This window comes from Heterodontus francisci, chromosome 6 (genome assembly GCF_036365525.1).
Source record: "Heterodontus francisci isolate sHetFra1 chromosome 6, sHetFra1.hap1, whole genome shotgun sequence".
Lineage (NCBI taxonomy): Eukaryota > Metazoa > Chordata > Chondrichthyes > Heterodontiformes > Heterodontidae > Heterodontus > Heterodontus francisci.
In genome coordinates, this window is record NC_090376.1 from 77,300,117 (window position 1) to 77,326,871 (window position 26,755).

At 44.2% G+C, this 26,755-nt stretch overlaps 1 protein-coding gene across 3 annotated transcripts in view; it reads left to right on the forward strand.

The window, feature by feature from the left end:
* Nucleotides 1-610: 610 nt before the first annotated feature.
* The window catches only part of LOC137371396 (ankyrin repeat domain-containing protein 42-like), a 77,114-nt gene continuing 50,969 nt past the window's right edge, over nt 611-26,755 (forward strand). For 2 of the 3 annotated variants that reach the window (XM_068033922.1, XM_068033924.1), the window contains exon 1: nt 967-1,055. In XM_068033922.1, the coding sequence (XP_067890023.1) occupies nt 986-1,055 (70 nt within the window). In that variant the 5' untranslated portion in view covers nt 967-985. Of the gene's footprint in view, nt 735-966; nt 1,056-26,755 lie in introns of those variants that run through there. The other variant, XM_068033923.1, reaches the window with a different exon arrangement.

Here is a 26,755-nt window from a genome sequence, read left to right on the forward strand (position 1 = left end):
TCCCTTCATCTACATGTTGACCCTTCACAATATCACCCAAAGATATGCGGTCAACTTCCATACACTCCATACTCTGTAAGCTTCAGCTCATCCAAAACTCTTGCTCGCATCCTATAATGCACAAAATCCCATTAACTCATCGCTTTTATCCTTGCAAACCTACAATGCCTCCAATTTAAAATTCTCATCCTCTTATTTAAATTCCTTCGTAATCTTGCCCACCCTATCTCTGCAACCTTGGTTCGCCGTGCAAACCTCCCAGAGCTCTCTGTTCCTTCTTTCTCTCTCTCTGTTGATCTGAATCTACATTCTCCATTTCTCTCTGTAACCGAGCCTCCATTCTTGAACCTCCATTCTCTCTCTGTTGATCTGAGCCTACACTCTGTCATTCTGAGCTTACATTCTTCTCTCTATTTCCCAGAGCCTCCATACTCTTTTACCCTGAGCTTCCATTCTCTCTCCCTCTGTTGACCTGAGCCTATATTCGCTCTCTCTCTGTGAGTTCCGATCGATTTGTGTTTTCGCAGTTGTTTTTCGAGGAGTCTTTTCTCCGGAAATGAAAGCAATTTGCTGTTCTCGGTTCAAATAACACCGGAAGTTTATTCCCGTTGCTAATCAAGTCTATTGCAGTTGCTACCTAACTCAGCGTTGAAGGGCTGTTGAGAACATTTAACCGGGTTTCATATAATTGATGCTAGCTGCAGCTATGTCCGCGGTCTCTGCAGCCGTGTTAGGTAATGCGACGATTCGGAAACTTGTCACAAAGTGGGAAAACTTTAACGGGGCCGAGTGTGACGGGCAATGGGATGGAAGCGCTGAGGAAATATTCATTCCCAAGGACTTGAACGTGTCGTGAAAGTAGTTAAAGATCTGAAACGATACGTTTAGTTTTGTTGGAAAAAACATAAGTCTTTCTACAAATGAAAGTTCATTGCATTGACAAATATAGCCTCTATCCTCTTTGTAACCGAATTAGGAATGGGGAATGAGAAGGGGATTATTAGCACTTTCAAAGAGCAGGCAGAGGCACGACTGGCCGAATTGTCTCCTGTTGTGTAAGATTCTTTGAATTATTTAATTTGTTTAAGAATTCATAATTTACGTAACTAAATTAATTCGTTTGTAAAGTACGCGGATTTATTTTATGCATACGATTTTGTTCAGGTATTTTTAGTTTAAAATGATTGATATGACCGATGTAAATTTAGTTATACTACAACTGTAATGATTTTGTTTCACTGATGTTGCTGTTATACCTCGTATCTGGACAGGTTTGGGTGTGCGGCCCAAATACAGAGTGTGGAGTGTAGGAACGCGCTGAGAATAAGAACACATTGAATGAATTGCAGCTGCAAATTGAACTGGAGGGTATGGCATGGTACTCATAGATCACGGAGACAAGGCTGTAGGATGGTCAAGACTGGGAACTAAATGTATCATGTTATAAGGTCTACTGGCAGGATCGGGAATCTGGTAAAGAGAAAGGAATAACATTACTGATTAAGGAGGAAATTACTTCAATGTTGACAAATGATATAACAAGAGGAAAACAGGCAGTGGAGACTTTATAGGCAGAATTAAGAAAAAAGAAAAGGATTTAGGACTAGTGGGAGTTGTAGGTCTTCTGGTAGCATCTGTGAAGTGGCAGAAAATATTAATGCAGAGATTAGACAAGCATACAGTTAAGGCAGAGTGTATTTAGTGAGGAATTTTAACTTCAATATAGATTAGGACAAACAGATGAGCTCATGTCAGAAAGGTAAAACATTTCTGTACTTCTTTCAATTTAATATACTGTATTCACAGAATCATAGAAAGTTTGAAGCATAGAAAGAGGCCACTTGGCCCATCATGTCTGTGCCAACTGAAAAACAATCCACCCATTCTAATCCCACTTTCCAGCATTTGGTCCGTAGCCCTGCAGATTATGGCACTTGAGGTGCATATCCAGACTCCTTTTGAATGAGTTGATGGTCTCTGTCTCACCAACCCTTTCAGACAGTGAGTTCCAGACCATCACCACCCTCTGGGTGAAAAAGTTTTTCCTCATCTCCCCACTAATTTTTCTACCAATCACTTTACATCTATGCCCTCTCGTCATTGACCTCTCTGCTAAGGTGAATAGACCCTTCACCTCCACTCTATCCAGGCCCCTCAAAGTTTTGTGCATTTCAATCAGATCTCTCCTCAGCTTTCTCTGTTCCAAGGAGAACAACCCCAGCCTATCCAATCTTTCCTCATAGCTGCATTTTTCCAGTCATGGCAAAATCCTCAACAATCTCCTCCATACCCTCTCTGGTGCAATTACATCATTTCTGTAATGAGGTGACCAGAACTGCACACAGTACTCAAGTTGTGGCTGAACCAATGAGTCATACAGTTTCAGCGGCACAGTGGCACAATGGTTAGCACCGCAACCTCACAGCTCCAGCAACCCGGGTTCAATTCTGGGTGCTGCCTGTGTGGAGTTTGCAAGTTCTCCCTGTGTCTGCGTGGGTTTCCTCCGGGTGCTCCAGTTTCCTCCCACATGCCAAAGACTTGCAGGTTGATAGGTTAATTGGCCATTATAAATTGCCCCTAGTATAGGTAGGTGGTAGGGAAATATAGGGACAGGTGAGGATGTGGTAGGAATATGGGATTAGTATAAATGGGTGGTTGATGGTCGGCAGAGACTCGGTGGGCCAAAGGGCCTGTTTCAGTGCTGTATCTCTAAACTAAACTAAAATAACTTCCCTGCTCTTATATTCTATACCTTGGCGAATAAAGGAAAGGATTCCATATGTCTTGTCAATGAGCTCAATGCTCACAATGTGATCTCCTCTACACTGGGGAGACCAAACGCAGATTGGGTGACCGCTTTGCGGAACACTTCCGCTCAGTCCAAAAGCATGACACCGAGCTTCCGGTTGCTTGCCATTTCAATGCTCCCCCCCTGCTCTCATGCCAATATTTCTGTCTTTGGCCTGCTCCAGTGTTCCAGTGAACATCAACGCAAGCTCGAGGAGCAGCACCTGATTTTTCGATTAGCCTTGCAGACTGAATATTGAGTTCAATAACTTCAGAGCATGACTGGCCTTTTAAAAAATATTTTATTCTTTAACCAAGTGTCTGTTTTTCATGTAGTCAGAGCTGCTCATTATTCTGCTATTAACACTCTCTCTAAACTAATGCTTTGTCTTTCACCACAAGCATTAACACACTCTTTGCCTTTGTCCCAGGACAGCTTTGTTATTTAATCTCTCCTGCCCTCTGCCCTATCAAAAACCTTCCCCTTTGTTCTCTCCCCCACCCCCTCCCCCTTCACTTCCTTAAAACCTAATTCTTTTCTAACCTTTGCCAGTTGTGATGAAAGGTCACTGACCTGAAATGTTAACTCTGTTTCTCTCTCCACAGATGCTGCCTGATCTGCTGAGTATTTCCAGCAGTTTTTGCTTTTATAGCAACTTTCTTGAGTGTGTTCAGGGTAGTTTTTTTGCAACAGTATGTCCTAGAAACAACAATGTTACAGGCCATATTCAGTTTAATAATGAACAGTGTACCAGATTTAGTTAAGAACCTAATGATTTGTGAATATTTATCCAATAGCGACCATAATATAATTGAGTTCAATGTTGTGTTTGAAAGGAAGAAGCACAAAACAGCTACCAAGATTCTAGATTTAGGTAAGGCTGACTTCAAGGGGATGAGACAGAGACTGTAAACAATAAACTGAACAGATTTGAGTTGTTGATGGGTAAAACGACTGAAGGTCAGTTCAAAAAATAATTTGTGATATAAAATCAGTTTATACCCTAAGGACCAAGAGCTCTACTGCCAAAAAAATCCATGGACAACTAAAGAGGTAAAGGGGAACATAAAACGAACAGAAAATTCATAACAATATAAAACATGGCACAGATGTTGACAAATGGGAGAGGCACAAAGAATTAACAAAACAGATAGTAAGAGCCACAAAAAGGGAGTATGAAAAGAAACTTGCAACTGATCTTAATATAGAACATAGAACATAGAACAGCACAGTACAGGCCCTTCGGCCCACGATGTTGTGCCGACCCTTTAACCTACTCTAAGATCAAACTACCTACATACCCTTCATTCTACTATCATCCATATAATAATTGTAAAAGTTTTTTTAAATATCATTTTTGTTATTCTTTCATGGAATGTGGGCATCGCTGGCTAGGCCAGCATTTATTGCCCATCTCTAAGTGCCCTTCAGAAGGTGGTGGTGAGCCAAAATTAATGTAAGCAAGTTAACAATAATGAAAATAATAGCACTAAACAACAACAGCTTATACTTATATAGCACCTTTAACGTAATAAAACATTCCAAGGCACCTCACAGGAGCATTATGAAGCAAAATTAATCACTGAGCCACATAAGGCAATATAAGGGCAAATGGCCAAAAGCTTGGGCAAAGAGCTGGGTTTCAAGGAGCGTCTTAAAGGGAGAAAGAAAGAACAAAGAACAGTACAGCACAGGAACAGGCCATTCGGCCCTCCAAGCCTGCGCCGATCTTGATGCCTGCCTAAACTAAAACCTTCTGCACTTCCGGGGACCGTATCCCTCTATTCCCATCCTATTCATGTATCTGTCAAGATGCCTCTTAAACGTCATTATCGTACCTGCTTCCACCACCTCCCCCGGCAGCAAGTTCCAGGCACTCACCACCCTCTGTGTAAAGAACTTGCCTCACACATCCCCTCTAAACTTTGCCCCTCTCACCTTAAACCTATGTCCCCTAGTAACTGACTCTTCCACCCTGGGAAAAAGCTTCTGACTCTCCACTCTGTCCATGCCGCTCATAACTTTGTAAACCTCTATCATGTCACCCCTCCACCTCCGTCGTTCCAGTGAAAACAATCCGAGTTTATCCAACCTCTCCTCATAGCTAATGCCCTCCAGACCAGGCAACATCCTGGTAAACCTCTTCTGTACCCTCTCCAAAGCCTCCACGTCCTTCTGGTAGTGTGGCGACCATAATTGCACGCAATATTTCAAGTGTGGCCTAACTAAAGTTCTGTACAGCTGCAGCATGACTTGCCAATTTTTATACTCTATGCCCCGACCGATGAAGGCAAGCATGCCGTATGCCTTCTTGACTATCTTATCCACCTGCGTTGCCACTTTCAGTGACCTGTGGACCTGTACGCCCAGATCTCTCTGCCTGTCAATACTCCGAAGGGTTCTGCTGTTTACTATATACCTCCCACCTGCATTAGATCTTCCAAAATGCATTACCTCACATTTGTCCGGATTAAACTCCATCTGCCATTTCTCCGCCCAAGTCTCCAACCAATCGATATCCTGCTGTATCCTCTGACAATCCTCATCACTATCCGCAACTCCACCAACCTTTGTGTCGTCCGCAAACTTACTAATCAGACCAGCTACATTTTCCTCCAAATCATTTATATATACTACAAAGAGCAAAGGTCCCAGCACTGATCCCTGCAGAACACCACTAGTCACATCCCTCCATTCAGAAAAACACTGCTACCCTCTGTCTTCTATGACTGAGCCAGTTCTGCATCCATCTTGCCAGCTCACCTCTGATCCCGTGTGACTTCACCTTTTGTACCAGTCTGCCATGAGGGACCTTGTCAAAGGCTTTACTGAAGTCCATATAGATAACATCCACTGCCCTTCCTTCATCAATCATCTTTGTCACTTCCTCAAAAAACTCAATCAAATTAGTGAGACATGACCTCCCCTTCACAAAACCATGCTGCCTCTCGCTAATAAGTTTGTTTGTTTCCAAATGGGAGTAAATCCTGTCCCGAAGAATCCTCTCGAATAATTTCCCTACCACTGATGTAAGGCTCACTGGCCTATAATTTCCTGGATTATCCTTGCTACCCTTCTTAAAGAAAGGAACAACATTGGCTATTCTCCAGTCCTCTGGGACCTCACCTGTAGCCAATGAGGATGCAAAGATTTCTGTCAAGGCCCCAGCAATTTCTTCCCTTGCCCCCCTTAGTATTCTGGGGTAGATCCCATCAGGCCCTGGGGACTCAACAACCTTAATGCTTTGCAAGACACCCAACACCTCCTTTTTGGTAATGAGATGACTGAGACTATCTACACTCCCTTCCCTAGGCTCATCATCCGCCAAGTCCTTCTCTTTGGTGAATACTGATGTAAAGTACTCATTTAGTACCTCGCCCAGTTCCTCTGGCTCCACACATAGATTCCCTTCTCTGTCCTTGAGCGGGCCAACCCTTTCCCTCGTTACCCTCTTGCTCTTTATATATGTATAAAAAGACTTGGGATTATCCTTAATCCTGTTTGCCAATGACTTTTCATGACCCCTTTTAGCCCTCCTGACTCCTTACTTAAGTTCCTTTCTACTGTCTTTATATTCCTCAAGGGATTCATCTGTTCTTAGCCTTCCAGCCCCTACGAATGCTTCCTTTTTCTTTTTGACTAGGCTCACAATATCCCGCGTTATCCAAGGTTCCCGAAACTTGCCAAACTTATCCTTCTTCCTCACAGGAACATGCTGGTCCTGGATTCTAATCAACTGACATTTGAAAGACTCCCACATGTCAGATGTTGATTTACCCTCAAACAGCCGCCCCCAATCTAAATTCTCCAGTTCCTGCCTAATATTGTTATAATTAACCTTCCCCCAATTTAGCACCTTCACCCGAGGACTACTCTTATCCTTATCCATAAGTACCTTAAAACTTATGGAATTATGGTCACTGTTACCGCATTGCTCCCCTACTGAAACTTCGACCACCTGGCCGGGCTCATTCCCCAATACCAGGTCCAGTACAGCCCCATCCCTAATTGGACTATCTACATATTGTTTCAAGAAGCCCTCCTGGATGCTCCTTACAAATTCTTCCCCATCTAAGCCCCTAGCACTAAGTGAGTCCCAGTCAATATAGGGGAAGTTAAAATCACCCACCACTACAACCCTGTTACCTTTACATCTTTCCAAAATCTGTCTACATATCTGCTCCTCTACCTCCCGCTGGCTGTTGGGAGGCCAGTAGAAAACCCCCAACATCGTGACTGCACCCTTCCTATTCCTGAGCTCCACCCATATTGCCTCGCTGCACGACCCCTCCGAGGTGTCCTCCCACAGTACAGCTGTGATATTCTCCTTAACAAGTAATGCAACTTCCCCACCCCTTTTACATCCCCCTCTATCCTGCTTGAAGCTTCTAAATCCTGGAACATTTAGCTGCCAATCCTGTCCTTCCCTCAACCAGGTCTCTGTAATGGCAACAACATCATAGTTCTAAGTACTAATCCAAGCTTTAAGTTCATCTGCCTTACCTGTTATACTTCTCGCATTGAAACCAATGCACTTCAGACCACCAGTCCCGCTGTACAGAGTCAGAGAGATTTAGGGAGGGAATTCCAGAACTTAGGGCCTAGGCAACTGAAGGCCCAGACACGAATGGTGGAGCGATTTAAATCAGGGATGCACGAGAGGCCGTAATTAGATTAGATATCTCAGATGGTTGTGGGGCTGGGGGAGATTACAGAAATAGTGAGAGCAAGGCCATGGAAAGTTTTGAAAAGAAGGATGAGAATTTTAACATCAAGGCTTTGCTTGATTGAGAGCCAATGTAGATCAGTGAGCACAGGGATGATGGGTGAATGGGACTTGGTGTGAGGAAGGATTTGGGCATCAGAGTTTTGGATGACTTCAAGTTTACGGAGCGTAGAATGTGGGCGGTTAGGCAGGAGTGCATTGGAATAGTCAAGTCAAGAGGTAACAAAGGCATGAATGAGTGTTTCAGCAGCAGATAAGCTGAGGTAGGGATGAAGTCAGGTGATGTTATGGAGGTGGAAATAAGCTTTCTTAGTGATGGCGTGGATATTGGTCAGATGCTCATCCTAGGGTCAAATATGACAGCTAGATTATGAACAATCTGGTTTAGTCTCAGACTGTTGCCAGGGCGAGAAGTGGAATTGGTATCGATGGAATGGAGTTTGGAGCAGGGACCAAAGACAATAGCCTTGGTCTTCCCAATATTTAATTGGAGGAAATCTCTATTCTTGTACTGCGCTGAGTGTGAAGAAGGGAGTTTGGTAACTGAGTGAATTTTAAGGGTTAATCTCTCAAGACAAGTTTTTGTTTTGTTTACATCTAGCAATTAATTGAAATTCCTGTTCAGTTAAGAGGTAAGTTAGGTTTCTTACAGTTTTAAACAGGGGTTTACTAACTCTCTGAGAGTAGCTGTAGCTAGTTAATTAGGTAGCTAGCTTAAACTAGTTTCTGAGCTTTAGCAGTGCTCTAGCAGAACTGACACAGCATTGTTTTCAAATATAAATTCAGGGGACTCTAAGTGCTGCTTGTCTGCACTGAATGCTGTTGGAGGGCACAGGGTGTGAAGAAGGGAGTTTGGTAATTGAGGGAGTTCGGTAAGGAGGGGTACTATAAAGTAAGAAGAAAATAAATTTGAGGTACAGAATGTAAAGTGGGAGTTCGGTGCATGAGGGAGGGGCTCCTTTATTTCTTTCTTTCTTGTACCTTTTATCAGCCTCCAGTATCTCCTGTCTCTTCGGTACAAGGAAAGAAGTTAATTGGTGAGTAACTGGTAAGTTATTTTACTTCTCGTTGTAATAAGAAGTTTTTAAAGTTACGTTATGGTAGGTCAGCTCTGCCAAGTGGAATGTACATCCTGCAGTATGTGGGAAGTCATGGACACACCACGTGTCCTAGACGAACACATCTGCAGGGAAGTGTCACCGGCTGCAGAAGCTTGCGCTCCGGGTTTCAGAACTTGAGCAGCAGCTGGAGTCACTGCTGTGCATCCGCGAGGCAGAGGACTGCGTGGATAGCATGTTTAGGGAGGTGGTCACACCGCAGGTTCGGAGCATGCAGGCAGAGAGGAAATGGGTGACTGCCAGGCAGTCTAAGAGAACCAGGCGGGCAGTGCAGAAGACCCCCTAAGTCTATCTTGCTTGCTAATTGGTTTTCCATTTTGGATACTGGTGAGAGCAATGGTTCCTCGGGGGAGTGCAGCCACAGCAAAGTCCATGTCACAAATGGGTGACTCAGCTGCACAGGAGGGATGGAAGAAGAGTGGAAGAGCAATATGATAGGGGATTCTATAGTCTGGGGATCAGACAGGCATTTCTGCAACATTAAATGTGACTCCAGGATAGTGTGTTGCCTCCCTGGTACCAGGGTCAAGGATGTCATGGAGCAGCTGCAGGACATCCTTCTGGGGGAGGGTGAACAGCTAGAGGTCATGGTCAACATTGGTACAATGACATAGGTAGGAAGAGGGAAGAGGTCCTCAAAGCAGATTTTAGGGAGTTAGAAAGGAAATTAAAAACAGGACCTCCAAAGCAGTAATCTCAGGATTACTCCCAGTGCCATGTGCTAGTGAGCATAGGAATAGGAGGATTGATTGATTGAACACATGGCTGGATAATTGGTGTAGGAGGGAGGGCATCAGATTTCTAAGACATTGGGACTGGTTCTGGGGCAGGTGGGACCTGAACAAAATGGATGGGCTACACTTTAACAGGACCAGAACTTATATCCTCGCAGGGAGATTTGCTAGTGCTGTTGGGAAGGGTTTCAACTAGCTTGTCAGGGGATGGGAACCTGAGGGGTAGCTCAAATTGTAAGTAAGTAAAGTTGGTAACAGAAGGTAGAAAAGTAGCAAATGACAATAGAAGGCAGGCAAAACAAAGGCAAGCATCAACTAAGCTTAGAATGCAGAATGTCAAGAAGACTAGGTTAAGGGCACTCTACCTGAATGCAGGCAGCATTCACAACAATGTAGATGACTTAAAGGCCCAAATAGAGGTAAATAGGTATGATCTAATTGCCTTAACAGTAACGTGGCTACAGGGTGACCAAGACTGGGAACTAAATTTTCAAGGATATTCGACCTTTAGGAAGGACGGGCAAAAAGGAAAAGGACGTGGTGTTGCCCTGATAACAAGGGATGGGATCGGTACCTTAGTAAAGGCGGATCTCGGATCGGAACAACAAAATGTGGAATCTGTTTGAGTAGAGCTAAGAAACAGCAAGGGGTAGCAAACATTGGTAGGAGTTGTTTATAGGCTACCAAACAGTTGTGGTAGTGTGGGGCATGGTATTAATCAGGAGATTAGAGAAGCATGTAGCATGGGTAATACAGTAATCATGGGTGATTTCAATCTGCATAAAGACTGAGTAAATCTAATGAGCACTAATACTGTGGAGGACGAGTTTCTAGAGTGTGTTAGGGATGTTTTTCTAGAGCAGTATGTGAGGAACCGACTAGAGAACAGGCTAATTTAGATCTAATATTATGTAATGAGAAAGGGCTAATTAATAATCTTGTTCTAAAAGAACCTTTAGGGATGAGTGACCATAATATGATAGAATTTTACATGATGTTTGAAAGTGAGGTAGTTCAATCTGAAGCCAGGGTGTTAAATTTGAACAAAGGAAATTATGAAGGTATGAGGGGCAAATTGGCTTAGATGGATTGGGAAAATACATTAAAAGGTATGACTGTAGCAATAGATAGTCTTTAAAGAAATATTACATAGTTGACAGCAACTATACATTCCTTCAAGGCACAAAACCCCCAAAAGTAAAGGCAGTTAACCGTGGATAACAAAGGAAGTTAAGAATTGTGTAAGATTAAAAGAAAAGGCCTATAAAGTTGCCAGAAATAGTAGTAAACATGAGGATTGGGAGGATTTTAGAATGCAGCAAAGGAGGACAAAGAACCTGATAAAGGGAGAATAGAATATGAATGTAAGCTAGCAAAAAATATAAAAATGGACTGTAAAACCTTCTATGGTATGTAAAAAGGATACGTTTGGGGCTAAGACAAATGTGGGTCTATTACAGGCAGAGTCAGGAGAATTTATAATGGGGAACAGAGAAATGGCAGAGAAGCTAAATAATTACTTTGTGTCTGTCTTCACAGAGGAAGATATAAGAAATTTCCCAGAATTCGCAATCTAAGGGATTAGGGGGATTGAGGAATTGAAGGAAATTAGTATTAGTAAGAAAGTTGTATTGGAGAAATTAATGTGGTTGAAGGTTGATAAGTCCCCAGGACCTGATATTCTACATCCCATAGTGTTGAAAGACGTAGCAATGGAGATAATGGATGCATTGGTGATCATCTTCCAAAATTCTGTGGATTCTGGAGCAGTTCCTGCAGATTGGAAGGTTGCAAATGTCACCCCACTATTTAAGAGAGGAGGGAGAGAGAAAACAGGGAATTACAGACCTGTTAGCCTTATATCAGTCATTGGGAAAATCCTAGAATCTATTCTAAAGGATGTGAAAAATGGACACTTGGATAATAATGATCAGATTGGGCATAGTCAACATGGATTTATGAATGGGAAATCATGTTTGATGAACCTGTTGGAGTTTTTTGAGGCTATTACTAACAGAATTGATAAAGGGGAGTCGGTGGATGTGGTATACTTGGATTTACAAAAGGCCTTTGACAAAGTCCCTCACAGGAACTTGGCTAGCAAAATAAAGCACATGGAATAGGAAGTAATATACTAGCATGGATTAAGGATTGGTTAACAGGCAGAAAACAGAGATTAGGAATAAACAGGTCATTCTCGCGTTGGCAGGCTGAGACTAGTGGGATACCACAGGGATCAGTGCTTGGACCCCAGCTGTTCACAATGGTGATGATTTGGATGTGGGGACCAAATGTAGTATTTCCAAGTTCGCGGATGACACAAAACTGGGTGGGAATGTATGTTGTGAGGAAGATGCAAAGCGGCTTCAAGGGGATTTGGAAAGACTTAGTGAGTGGGCAAGTATGTGGCAGATGGAATATAATGTTGAAAAATATTTGATAGGAGGAACAGATGTGCAGAGTATTTCTTAAATGGTAAGAGATTAGAAAGTGTAGATGTACAAAGTGACCTGGGTGTCCTTGTCAATAAGTCACTGAAAGCTAACATGCAGGTGCAGCAAGCAATTAAGAGGGTTAATGGTATGTTGGCCTTTATCGCAAGAGGATTTGAGTACAGGAGTAGTGAAGTCTTGCTTCAATTGTATAGAACCTTGGTTAGACCATATCTGGTGTACTGTGTGCAGTTTTGGTCCCCTTACCTTAGGAAGGATATTATTGCCATAGAGGGAGTGCAACAAAGATTCACCAGACTTATTCGCGATATGGCAGGACTGTCCTATTAAGAGAGATTGGGGAAACTGGGCCTGTATTCTCTAGCGTTTCGAAGAATGAGAGGTGATCTCATTGAAATGTAAAACATACTTAAAGGGATAAACAGGGTAGATGCAGGTAAAATGTTTCCCTGGTTGGGGAGTCTAGAACCAGGGGACGCAATTTTAAAATAAGGGGGAAGCCACTTAGGACAGAGATGAGGAGAAATTTCTGTACTCAGAGGGTTGTGAATCTTTGGAATTCTCTACTCCAGAGGGCTGTGGAAGCTCAGTCATTGAGTATGTTTAAAGCAGAGATTGACTGAGTTCTGAATACAAATGACATAAGGGCATATGAGGATAGTGTGGGAAAAAGGCATTGAAGTACCATGATCGTATTGAATGGCTTACTCATGCTCCTATGTTGTAGTACTGGAGTTAGATAAGCAGTCTGATAATTTAGCAACAGTGGAGAAGTGATGAGGTAGACCTTGGGTATCGTCAGCATACATGTGAAAATTAATGCTGTACTTTCAGATGCTGTTGCCGAGGGGCAGCATGTAGATGAGAAATGACCTGGGACCAGATGGTTTTCATCCCAGGGTTTTAAAGGAAGTATGTGAGAACATTGCAGATCTTCCAAAGTTCTCTCAATTCAGGAACCAATCCTTTAGATTGAAAAATGGCACATGTCACTCTGCTATTTAGGAAAAGTGAGAGAGGGAAAACAAAGAATTCTAAACCCGTTAGCCTAACATCTTTTGTCAGGAAAATACTAGCATCCATAATTAAGGATAGAGTGACTGAACACCTTGACGATTTTCAGCTGATCAGTGAGAATGAGCATGAATTTGAAAAGGGCAGGTCATGCCTGATGAAATTGATTGAATTTGTTGAAAGGGTGACTAAAGTAGTGGACAGGGGAATGCCTATGGATGCTATTTATATGAATTTACAGAAGGCATTTGGTAAAGTCTGTCTTTAAAAGACTGTTAGCTAAGGTTGAAGCTCATGGAATTGAAGGCAAATTATTGACCTGGTTAGGACATTGGTTGAGCAGCAAAAGACAGAGAATAGGGATAATGGACAGGCACTCTAATTAGTGGTGTCCCCGAGGGACCTGTGTTGGGGCCTCAACTAGTCACTGTATTTATTTACAACTTAGATGACGGTTAGAGAGCCACATATCCATGTTTACTGATGACACAAAGATAGGCGGCATTGTAAGCCCTGTAGATGGAAACAAAAGTTACAGAGATATTAATAGTTTAAGTCAATGGTTAAAACTGAGGGAAATTAATTTCAATATAGGCAAGTGTGAGGTCATTCACTTTGGTACTATAAAGGATAGAATGGAGTACTTTCTAAATGGTGAAAAGCTAGAAGCGGTGGCGGTCAAAAGAGACTTGGGGGTCTTTGTACATAAATGATTAAAATGTCATGGGCAGGTAAAATCAAATCAAAAAGGCTTTTAGATTGATAACCTTTATATCTAGGGGACTAGAATACAAAGGGTTAGAAGTCATGCTGCAGCTATAAAAAGCCCTAGTTAGACCAGACCTGGAGTACTCTGTTCAGTTCTGGGCATCACACATTAGGAAGAATATATTGGCCTTGGAGGGAGCACGGCATAGATTTGCTAGAATGATACTTGGACTCTAAGGATTAAATTACGAGGAGAGATTACACAAACTAGGGTTGTGTTCCCTTGAATTTAGAAGATTAAGAGGTGATTTGATGGAAGTTTTCAAAATATTATGTGGAATTAATGGGGTAGAGAGAGAAACTATTTCTGCTGGTTGGAGAATGCTGGACTAATGAATGTAGTCTAAATAAATAGAGCCAGGCCTTTCAGAAGTGATGTTAGAAAACACTTCCACGTGCAAAGGGTAATAGAAGTTTGGAATGCTCTTCCACAAACGGCAGTTGATGCTGGGTCAATTGTTAATTTTAAGTCTGAGATTGATCTATTTCTATTAACCAAAAGTATTAAGAGATATGGAGCAAAGGTGGGCATATGGAGTTCAGTCACAGGCCAGCCATGCTCTCATTGAATGGTGGAACAAGCTCAAGGGGCTAAATGACCTATTCCTGTTCCTATGGAGTGAGAAACCTAACTTGACACCAGAAGGAAGCAGAGTGAGAGACTCCGGAGGATGGAGTCTCACTTTGCTTTACTTCAAGTAAATTTTGGCCTCACAATCAATTTTACTTTGAAGTGCGAATGCACCTTCAGAGTTGTATTGGGATAAAATATTTCTAAATTGATTGGCTTGGGTTAATCTACTTAATCCCAGATGGCTCTGAAATCTTAGTGTAAATGTGCCTAATGACATAAATGGAATAATGCTAGATATTTCTGTCACTTTCAGATCAAGGTATCTTATTTGTAATTCCTTTTTTTGAAAAAAGACATTGTACCAATGCTAATTCAGCCTCCCTTCCTTCGTACATTCTTATCACTTAGTCAGGTAACAGAATAGGAATGCACTGACTTAGTTCCCTAAAGAACAGAAAAACAATAGTGCATCTAGAAACATGAGTAAGTCATTCAGCTCCCATGCCTGTTCCAACATTTTTTTTCAATCATGGTTGATCAGTACCTCAACTCCGTTTGACTGTCTTTGTTCCATATCCCCTGATACCTTTACCTAACAAAAATCTGTTAATTTCAGTCTCGAAAATTTCAGTTGACCCAGCATGCACAATCTTTTGCAGGAGAGAATTCCAGATTTTCAATACCCTTTGTGTGGAAAATTGCTTTCTGATTTCACTTCTAAATGGTCTATCTCTAATTCAGCATTGTCCCCTTGTTTTGGATTCCCCCACCAGAGGAAATATTTTATCTGTATCTACTCAATTGAATCCTTTTGTCATTTTAAATTCTTCAATTAGGTCAGCCCTCTGCCTTCAAAACTCAAGGGTATACAAGCCATATTTATGCAACCTGTCCTCATTTAACCCTTTAGGACCTGCTATCATTCTATTGAATCTGCACTATGCACGTATGCTTATATGAAGTCCAGTTTTGGATGAGCAGAAATTTTCTTCAGTTAAATATTGAGAAAGACTGAAGCCATTGTCTTTGATCTCTGCCACAGACTCTGTTTCTTAGCTACTGATTCCATCCCCCTCACTGACCACTGTCTGAGACTGAACCAAATTGTTCGTTAGCTCAACTTTCTATTTCTGACTCCATATACTCTCCAACACCAAGACCACCTACTTCCATCTCTGTAATATTGCCTAGCTCTGTTCCTGTCACAGCTCAAGTACTGCTGAAATCACCGTCCGTGCTTTTGCTATCTTCAGGCTTAACCATTCCAATGCTCTCCTGGCTGGCCTCCTGTCTCCCACCCTCGAACCTGAGCTCATCCAAAGCTCTGCTGCTCAGATCCTAATTCAGATCAATCCCATTCACCCAGCAGTTTAAAAACTGCAAGTCAGTTGGCAGTTAATTGTCAAATCAAATATAAGTAGGCCACTGATTAGATGTTATGATGAAAAATCACAGACCTGAAACATTAACTCTGTTTCTGTCTCCACAGATGCTGCCAATCTTGCTGAGTATTTCCAGCATTTTTGTTTTTATTTCAGATTTCCAGCATCTGCAGTATGTTTCTTTTGTATTATTGTTTAATTCACTGCCACTTCTCTTCCAGGATTGCCGACCTTGAAGAAGTTCTGCTCTTCTCTACGGGATTTCCGTTTGTCTTTATCTTGTTCACTTCATTGCTTTCTATTTCTTTTCTCATGTTTGATCAGGTATCTACCAAAACCCCTTTCACAGCCACATATCCTTCCTCAGCAACTGTCTCCTGCTCCAGCTTGTTCCACGTGGATGCTAACTGAAATTCGACCTGTTGTGTTTGGGATCCAATCACGATTACAGATATCTCCTGGATATTCAGAATGCCTCAAACTATTATTCTCCCTGCATCCTAAGATCCACACTCGACGCTATGTGCTGTCACATGCATACTCTCGACCTCTCTTAAGCAGCACCAACTCTCTATCTCAAAGCTGTCCTGGTCTGCAGTTTCATTTCATCCTTTGCCTCATCCGCTACTTTAACAAAATACTTTTTTTTAATCTTCCTTTCATGTGTGAAGGATCGCAAGCTTCAGCAACTCATAGGTACTCATGCCCCTCTGGTTCCTTCTTTCCCTTCATTTCCCTCTGACTTAATAACTTCTTCGAATCTCATCCTTTGCCATGTATTCATGATACACTCTGACCTTTCCCTCTCTGATCCTGAATGATCTGTCCTTAGCAAAGGACTCAGCTTCTTTCCCTTATGTCCCCACCTCAATGAATTTCGGGCTCAGTACAATGCTAAGCTCTTCTTCCATTGCCTTCACTTCCGCACTCACTTCTTTGCCCAGGAGTCTTCCCCCTGCTCAGTGGATCCTTTTACCCATCTCCAGCTTTCTCCCTCCACCTGGACCCCTCCCTCTGGCCTCTTACCCTCCAGTTCTGATGAAAGTCACAGATCTGAGATGTTTCTCTCTCCACGGATGCTGCCAGACTTGCTGAGTATTTTCAGCATTTTCTGTTTCTATTACTGATTAGGTGTTAATTATTGTGTGCCTTGGGTTTGCTAGCCAGTGTAAACTGTCCTGTGTCTTTAAGATATATATTAGAGGGTAAATCTGCAACAGCTGGGAGAGGTCAAAGTATAGATAGCGAACTTCTAAAAGGAGTGAATTGCAAAACAGAGTGAGAACTTTAAAATGGGGATTTGATGAGTGGAAATTACTTGCAGAGGGGGAAGAAGGTGCTAAGCAATTTAAACCAAGGGACAACAGTAGATAAGTAAATATATAAATAAATAATCAGAGTGAATAATTAAATCTAAGGGGATGAAATGAACTAGAGGATACCAACTTTAAAGGGACCTGAATTGTATGAAATAAAAATTTGGTGTACGTTAATGAATAGGAGGACTGGGAATAATACATCAAACCTTTCAGTGAATGATAGGACAGCTGAGTCCTGCTGCTTGCAAGTCCTGTGCCATGTAGGAACTCTCGGATGCTTCATGTGTCCTGCATAACCATATGTGCAGGAAGTGCCTCCAGCTGCTTGAACTTAATCTTGGGGTTTCTGAGCTTTAGGAGCGGCTGGCGTCACTGCAGGGGTATACAGGAAGCTGAAATTCCCTGGATTGAAGGTTCCAGGAGGTGGCCTCTTGCAGCCACAGAAAGATCAGCAGGATAGTACATTGGTGCCCATCTGGCAGGGTAGGAAGAAGTGGCAGGCAGTGTTTGACACTCACAAACTCGTTTTCAGTGCTGAATACTGGTGAGCGTGGTGACACCTTGAAGGAGTGCATTTCAGAGCAAATCCATGGCAAAGACTGCAAAGCAGAACATAGCAAAATGTAGAAATGCAGTGGTCCTAGTGGATTCAATAGTTAGTGAGATATACAGGCATTTCTGCAACCGTAAAATGAGTCTCGCATGATGTGGTGTCTCCCTGGTGCCAGGGTAAAGGGTATCATGGAAAAGGTGCACAACATTCTGAGTGGGGTAGGGAAACAGTTGGAAGTCATGGTCCATGTTGGAGCCAATGACATAGGAAGGAAAAGGGTTGAGGTCCTGCAGTCAGAGCTTCAGGAGCTAAGGAGGAAATTAAAGAGCAGGACTTTAATGGTAGTAATTGTTGAATTAATCCCAGTGCCACATGCTATTGAGTAGAGCAGCAGTAAGATAAGGTGGGTTAATACATGGCTGGAGAAATGGTGCAGGAGGGAGGTCTTCAGATTCCTGGTCCATTGGAACCAGTTCTGGGGCAGGAGAGATTGGTTCAAGTTGGACAGATTGCATCTCAACAGGCCTGGACAAATGTCCTTGCAGAGAGGTTAATTAGTGCTGTGGGGAAGAGATTAACCTAATTTGTCAGGTAAAGGGAGAGGAGAAACGAGGTGCACAGAGGACTAGGAGAGATAAACAACATTAGAATAAAGAATAGCTCAAAAATAGAAGGGATCAGACAGGGGAAAATGGAGGCGGCCTCGCAGTCCCCAACATACATCGGCACCTCCCATTGGTGCTGCCGACAGCCTTGGGTGCTCTGATTGGCCCTCCCGCCTGCGCAGTCTGCCCTCTGTCCCTAATTGGACAGGGCTCCGGGAGGTGGCCTCTCCGGGAAGATCACGCAGGCGAGTAGGACTCGGACACCATTGGGGTTGGGACCCATATATGGTCTTGAAGTTGGGGTTCCAACGCCCACTGGAAAATTCAGCCTTCTGTGTCTACTCTATCAAAACCTTTCATAATTATAAAATACCTCTATTAAGTCACCCCCTCAGCCTTCTCTTTTCAGGAGAAAGGAGACCCAGACTGTTCACCCTTTCCTGATAGGTATATCCTCGCAGTTCTGGCATCATCCTTGCAAATCATTTTGCACCCTCGCCATCTATATCCTACTTAAAATATGGTGACTAGAACTGCACACAATGGGAAGAATTTAGTGAACTCATCATGGGTCTTGGCTGTGGACCCGGAAGTGGGCATCACCGCCGCTCGTCACATATGCGGTCGGCCCATTGTGATCGCGCAGAGGACGGCCAATTATCATAAAGGAGGTGCGGGGCCTGGCCAATCCTGTGCTGGGAGTGGGCGGCCAATGGCGCCGTCAGTGAAGAAAACACAGGTGCTGCCACCATCTTTAAAGTGCTGCCAGTTCTGCTTAAACTGCTGCTTCACTTACTGACTTTGCTGCTGCTTTGCCTTTGAAATATTGGCACTGCTGCTGGTGTGTTGCTGAACTGCTGTCCTGCTGCCCCTCTGCCTGGAGTCCCTCTGCTGCTGAACTGCTGTCCTGCTGCCCCTCTGCCTGGAGTCCCTCTGCTGCTGAACTGCTGTCCTGCTGCCCCTCTGCCTGGAGTCCCTCTGCTGCTGAACTGCTGTCCTGCTGCCCCTCTGCCTGGAGTCCCTCTGCTGCTGAACTGCTGTCCTGCTGCCCCTCTGCCTGGAGTCCCTCTGCTGCTGAACTGCTGCCCCTCTGCCTGGAGTCCCTCTGCTGCTGAACTGCTGTGCTGCTGACCAAGGACCTAGAAGTTCAGGGGCTCTCTGGAAGCCAAGAGGGGCCAGGTCAGATGCAAGACACCGGGTGGCCCCACGGTTCAGCGATGCCTCCCTGGAGGTTCTCCTCCAGGCTGCATGGGAAAAACGGGAGGTCCTCTACCCCAGCGATGACAAGAAGAGGTCCTCCCACCTGACCAAGCAAGCCTGGATGGAGATCGCTGAGCAGGTTAGCTGCTGTTGGGTCACCCAACACAACTGGGTCCAGTGCGGTAAGAGGGTCAACAACCTCCTTCGTTCTGCCAAGGTTACTGCATCATAACTCTCTCCTTTTTAAGGATTTGAAATGGCTATGCGAGAGAATGTGGGACATGGGCGGGGAGGCACTACAATTGTGCTGGCAGAGGGGGGGAGGCTCAGGCTTCACCTCATTCTGACAGATGCATGGCTGTATTTTGGCCACAGGCCACCTTCTTTCACAGCTCACTCCCATTAACGGCCCTGAGAGCGCATGGCAGTATGATCTATATAGAATAACCCACGAGGGGACGAGGGGCTGACACTAGCAGAACTGTCATGTTGCTGTCTGTGTGAAGTTTGACTATCTCTATCTTTCCACTTAAAGGACAAGAGGGCCAACAAACAGGAGGGAGGCACCTGAACTGAGGGAGGAATCCCAGTTCTTCAGCCTCTCCACAGCCGAGGAAGAGGTGTTAGAATTGGCAGGGACCCAGGGCGGCCGCTCCATATCTGACGAAGAGACTGGAGTCTCCATGCAAGAGAGTGAGGATTGACTTCCATTGACATGCAGTTTACTTTTGGAGACCCGCAACACGTATGCTTGGCATGGCAAGATCGGCACAGCCTAACCCACATGTTGTGTTCTCACATGCAGGTCGAGGTCCGCAGGAGGCTTAGCCAGAATGGGGCCAGACATCCATCTCTGAGGAGGAGGAGCACTCAGAGGAGGCACTGTTCCATGACTCTCCTGCACCTTGCACCAGCGCAGATACTTTCACCTCAATGTTTCCACTTGGCTTAGAATCATGGCCAGAATCTGGTGAGAGCACTGCATACGTGCGTGACACGCTGGCTGAGGCTGAGACAGCAGAGGGTGGCCAGCTCCATGTTGAGTCCCCTGCTGACGATGAGCCTCTGATGTCGGCAGCACAGGGCATGCTGAAGTTGCAGGGAGAGGTAAAGTAACATCTGGCGGAGATGCCAAAAGTATTGCAAAGCCATGAGCGGACGATGGAGGAGTCCCCCATCCATGCCATGAGTGCTGTGATGTTTCAGTCATGTGAGCGCATGGCTTCCTCCATCGAGAGGTTGGTGACCGTCATGGAGAGCCGGATCACACAAATGCACGCTGACCAGCACACCATCGCCTCGGCCTTGAGCTTGACACAAGTGGCAAAGCGAGAGAAGGACAATGTGCCTGGAGTCTTTTCTAGCTCCTCGTCCTCTGATGAGCAGGGAGGTTCAAGTGAGCCGTGAAAGGGAGGAGGAGAGGCTGACCTCTACAGTTGGGGGCTCCCATCCGGGCGCTCTGAGTGTGGGCACGGGCTCCCAAGCTCCTCCGCCAGTGAGTCCAGCTCCAGTGGCCATGATGTCTGAGGAGAGTCCTGCACCTGTGCAGGAAAACCTCAGGCAGCTGGGACATTCCAGGCCTCAGGCAGCCAGAGGACGGCTGTCGACATCATCACAGGCCAAGGGGCAGCCTGATCAGCAGCCTCCCTCCAGCTGAGCAGCTAACAATGGGTTCACACCTCATAGAAACACTTGTAAATGTAAAAAGAAAAGCACCTAGACACACCTGGGGGTTCATGGGTGTTTGATATCTGACATGTGATGCTTCATATCAAGTTCTTTTGTTCAAGCCATTAACATTCATTGTGTAAAAGTGATTATTCTATCATGCCTTAATTGTGAGCTGCTGACTTCGCCCTTCTCCCTTAGTGGAATTCCATTGTATGACCCTTCCCTCCCATGGGCACTAGCGCATGTTTCAGCTGGGTGCTAGGCACAGAACACAAACGGAAAGGAGGCAACAGACTACATGCATTGATGTCACTCTTTATTGGTTTCTCTGTGAGTCGACATCAGGGTGGCTGGAAGTGGGTAATTATGAGATTGTCTCTTGCCTCCTTGGTGCATCGCTCAATCTGCCTGGCCTCTGGTGCAAGGGCTTCAAAATCCTGTGCTGCTTGCTCATCTCCCTTCTCCATGTCCTCCTTGTCAGTGGAGGAGTGTCACTGGGGCATCTCATCGTCATGCAAGACCTTCCCCTTCTGCATTGCTAGATTGTGCAGAGCACAGCAGACCACAACGATACGGGAAACCTTCACAGGGGAATACTGCAGGGCTCCACCAGATTGATCTAGGCAGGGGAATCTCATCTTCAGCAGTCCAATAGCCTGCTCGATGATCATTCGGGTAGAGCTGTGGCAATTGATGTACCTCTCCTCTGCTGCATTGCGAGGCTTCTTCACAAGCGTGAGTAGCTAAGTATTCAATGGGTAACCCTTGTCCCTGAGAATATATCCCTGAAGGTAAGCAGGGGCCTGAAAAGCTGTGGCACTGTTGAAGTATATAGGTGACATAGCTGCTTCCTGGGAAGCGGGCACACACTTGGAGGCAACACTTCTGGTGGTCACAGACCAATTGAGCATTGATTGAATGGAAGTCCTTCCTGTTGATGAAGGTGGCTGGCAGGTACATTGGAGCCTTGATAGATTGCACACATGTGGCTATCCCACCTTGCATTCATGCAAATCCAGCGATGGCCCTGAATCCAGTGGCCCCCTCGGCCGGACTGTTGGGGTTGGTCCGGTAGCGCACATAGTCACCGACCCTCTTGTTCAGGGCATTGGTCACCTCCTTAATGCAGCGGTGGGCTGCTGCCTGTGAGACCCCACACATGTCCCCAGAGGATCCTTTGAATGATCCAGATGTGTAAATTTCTAGTGCCACTGTGTTCTTCAGGGCCACTGGCCTAGGGTAATCCACAAATCCCATAGGTCACAACTCATCCTGCAGCATTGTGCATAAGTCGGCGATGACCTCCCTGGAGAGGCGTAGTCTTCTCTGGCAATGCTGCTCAGACATTTGGAGCTAGCTAATTTGAATCTGGTACACTGTGTGGTGCAAGTGGGCCCTTCGTGACACAATTGGCTGCAGTGGGCCTACAGAGTGCTATCAATGCAGAGACAATCCTACCCCGTGAACTGAGCTTTTGCAACTTGTCCCAGATGGCCTTGAGTGCCCAGCCTTGCTGATGGCTAACCCTCTCATCCAACAGTATGCGCAACCACACATCTCACCCAATAATTTGGTCACATGATAAAGCCCCACAAAACCAAGGATTCCCCCTTGCAGAGACCCCGAGATCCAGACATCCTGACATCCCCCCCACACCTTGCAGAGTTCACAGCACTGCAGTCCGGCAATGACGTCCACGTCTCCTTCTTCACCTATGTAGCGCTTTTCCGTTATGGCTGCTTACCTGTTGTGGCACTGAAGCCTTGCTTTGGTGCTGCCAGCTTTTAATGGTTGTGTACCCAAAGGCGTGTGAGTGCCGCCCGACATCCACTAAATCACAAACCCACCATTAAATCTATGCAAATTAGATGCAAATGCATTACAATTAACTGCTCAGCAGTTTAAAATAGATTCCCGACAATGCTGCTTTGTTACTTTCCCGCCGCTGACTAAATCTGGAAGCAACGTCACGACACCAGATTTCTGGACAGACGCTTCCGACGTGATTCTCATTCCCCCCCATGCTGCCACTCCCAATTCAGACAGCTGCGCAAAATTCTGCCCAGTACTGCAAGTGTTGTCTAACCAAGATTCGACCGAGGTTTAGCACGACTTCTCTATATTTTTCAATTCCATCCTTCAGAAATAAACCCTGCTGCTTAGTTTACCTTTTTAATGGCCTAATTAATCTACATCACTACTTTTAGTGATTTATGTATTTGTACTCTCAGATCCCTTTGCGCCTCTACTCCATTTAAATTCTTATTTTCCAAGTAATATGTGACCTCCTTATTTTTCTTACCAAAATGTAATACCTCATAGTTATCTATGTTGAATATCATGAAAATTGGTGGTGTTGTAAATAGTGAGGAGGAAAGCTTTAGATTACAGGACGATATAGATGGGCAGAGCAGTGGCAAATGGAATTTCATCATGAGAAGTGTGAGGTGATGCATTCTGGGAGGATTAACCAGGCAAAGGAATATACAATGGATGGTAGGACCCTAGGAAGTACAGACGGTCTAAGGGACCTTGGTGTACTTGCCCATAGATCACCGAAGGCAGCAGCACAGGTAGATAAGGTGGCTAGGAAGGCATATGGGATACTTGCCTTTATTAGCCGAGACATAGAATATATAAGAGCAGGGAGGTTATGATGGAGCTGTATAAATGCTAGGTAGGCCACAGCTGGAGTACTGTGTACAGTTCTGGGCACCACACTATAGGAAGGATGTGATTGCACTGGAGAGGGTGCAGAGGAGATTCATCAGGATGTTGCCTGGGCTGGAGCATTTCAGCTATGAAGAGAGACAGGATAGGCTAGGGTTGTTTTGCTTAGAGCAGAGAAGGCCGACGGGGGACTTGATAGAGGTATACAAAATTATGAGGGGCATAGATAGGGTAGATAGGAAGAAACTTTTTCCGTTAGTGGAGATGTCAATAACCAGGGGGCATAGATTTAAGGTAAGGGGCAGGAGGTTTAGAGGGGATTTGAGGAAAAGATTTTATCACCCAGAGTGTGGTTGGAATCTGGAACACACTGCCTGAAGGGGTGGTGGAGGCAGGAACCTTCACAATATTTAAGAAGTATTTAGATGAGCACTTAAAATGCCATAGCATACAGGGCTAAGGGCCAAGTGCTGGAAAATGGGATTAGAATAGATCGATGCTTGATGGCCAGCACAGACATGATGGGCAGAATGGCCTGTTTCTGTGCTGTATAACTCTATGACTCTATCATTTGTCAATCATATGCCCTTTCTTCAAATTTATTAATGTCTTCTTGTAATTTGCTGCAGTCCTCCTCAGTATTGACTATATCCCCCACATCCATCTCCCACACCAAATTTGGTGTCATCTGCAAATTTAGATATTTTTCTTTTGATTCCAAAGTCAAAATTGTTAACATAAACTGTGAACAACTGTGTTCCGAGCTCTGATCCTTGTGGGAGCCCACTTTCCACCTTCTGCTATTCTGAAGAGCTACACTTTACTCCTACTATCTATTTTCTGTCTTATAACCAGCTGGTTACTTGTGCTATTTATCCCTGACTCTACATGCTCTAACCTTATTCTTTAGTCTATTAATGTGGCATCTTATCAAAGATAAATTACATCTACTGCATTACCCTTGATTCTGTTACCTCTTCAAGCAAGCTTTTCCCTTTTGAAATCCATGCTGACTTTTCATTATTATATTTTTGTTTTCTTCTTCCTTCCTTAAATAATGGAACCACATTGAAATTTTTGGATCCAAAGGCACAATTCCCAAATATTGACAGCTTTGGAAAATTATGACGAATGCACCTGCAATTTCCGTACCTATTTCCATCAATACCCTAGGCTGGAAACCATCAGGCCCTGGAAATCTGTTGTCTGAAGTGCTATTATTTTCTTCATTAACATTTGTACTTTTTTTTAATCATTCATTTATTGCCTATCCCTAATTGCCCTCAAGAAGGTGGTGGTGAGCTGTCTTCTTGAACAGCTGCAGTCTATGAGCTGTAGCTACACCCACAGTGCTGTTGGGAAGGGAGTTCCAGGATTTTGACCCAGGATGATGTGTGACTTGGAGGGGAACTTGCAGGTGGTGGTATTCCCATGCATCTGCTGCCCTTGTCCTTCTAGGTGGTAAAGGTCGCGGGTTTGGAAGGTGCTGTCGAAGGAGCCTTGGTGAGCTGCTACAGTGCATCTTGTAGATGGTACACACTGCTGCCACTGTGCTTCAGTGGTGGTGGGAGTGATTGCTTAAGGTGGTGGATAGGGTGCTAATCAAGTGGGCTGCCTTATCCTGGATGATGTCGAGCTTCTTGATTGTTGTTGGAACTGCACTCATCCAGGCAAGTGAAGAGTTTTCTATCACACTCCTGACTTGTGTCTATTAGATGGTGGACAGGCTTTGGGGTTTCAGGAGGTGAGTTACTCGCTGCAGAATTCCCAGCCTCTGACCTGCTCTTGTAGCCACAGTGTTTATATGGCTGGTCCAGTTAAGTTTCTGGTCAATGGTAACCCCCAGGATGCTGATGGTGAGGGACTTATATTAAGCCAACTACATTCCTCCCTGTGATTTACTTCTAGGTTCTCTTAAACTGTATGTACTTTGTCCTCTTCCTCTACTGGTGAAAAAAAATGATATAATGTGTTAATTTAACAAGTCTGCCATTTCCATGATATCTATTATAGTCTTACTTCCATCTGTCTTACCACTCTCTTTCTCTTAATATATTCATAACATTTATTGTTAGCTTTGATATCCATTGTAAGTTTTTTTTCATACCTTTTTGCAACTCATTACTTTCTTTGTATTGCTTTATGCTTTTTAGCTCACCCTGGCTGCTGGATTTCTGCTTTTCCTTGCATGTATGCCTTTGCTTTTAGAGTGATAACTGTTTCCTACCTCGTTTGTTGACCATGGTTGCTTAACAGTACAAGTGAAGCTTTTGCCTTCTAGTGTAAGTACTAATTTTGTATTGTACCAAAATCATCTTTGAACACTATCTACTATTTCTTTGTAGATTTACCCATTAGCGGCTCATCTCAGTTCACTGTGATCAACTTATTTCTTAACCCTTTAATTAAATGTAAAGCCCTGGTTTGTGAGTCTGCAACTCCCTTTCAAACCTTATCAAGTTCGGTCATATTACATTCACTATTCACAGGCTGTTCCCTTACAGTCAGTTTGTTAATTAAGTCTAGTTCCTTCCTCATCGCCAAGTCTACCATGTCCTTATCTATCTTTAATCAGTTCTAAAACATATTGTTCCAGAAAACTGTCCCAAATGCATTCTAGAAATTAATTACGTTTACTATTTGGGCTATTCTGGTTTTTCCCGTTTATGTGAAAATTAACATCTATTATAACTGTGCTGTCTCTGATGCATGCTTCCTGAATCTCTATATGAATGCATCTCCCCTCCCTCCCATTGTCAGAAGGTCTGTAAGTGACTCCCAACAGAGTCTTGTATCCTTTACTCTTCAGCTCTATTCATACTGTTTCTGCTGCCTGTCCTCCCTTAATGAAATCCTTTCTTTCCACAACTGTAATTGTGTATTTTTCAAAATATTTCTATTCCTCCTCCATCCACAAATTCCTACATTCTGCCTATCCTGCCTTTTTCCTTTACTATACAGCAATTATTTACATATTTCCAACTAATTGATTCATCTTTAATATTAAGGCCGAAATTTTATGTTAGGCAGGAGACCCCGCCCACTGGCCAAAAAGCCATTGGCGAGCCCATCTTTGCCAGGCCTGGGGAGCCATGCCAGGATTTTTTGTTCCCCAGTCCCTTAATTAGCCCTGGGCAGAACTTCCACCTCCTTGAAGCAGAAAGTCCCGTCTAATGGAGC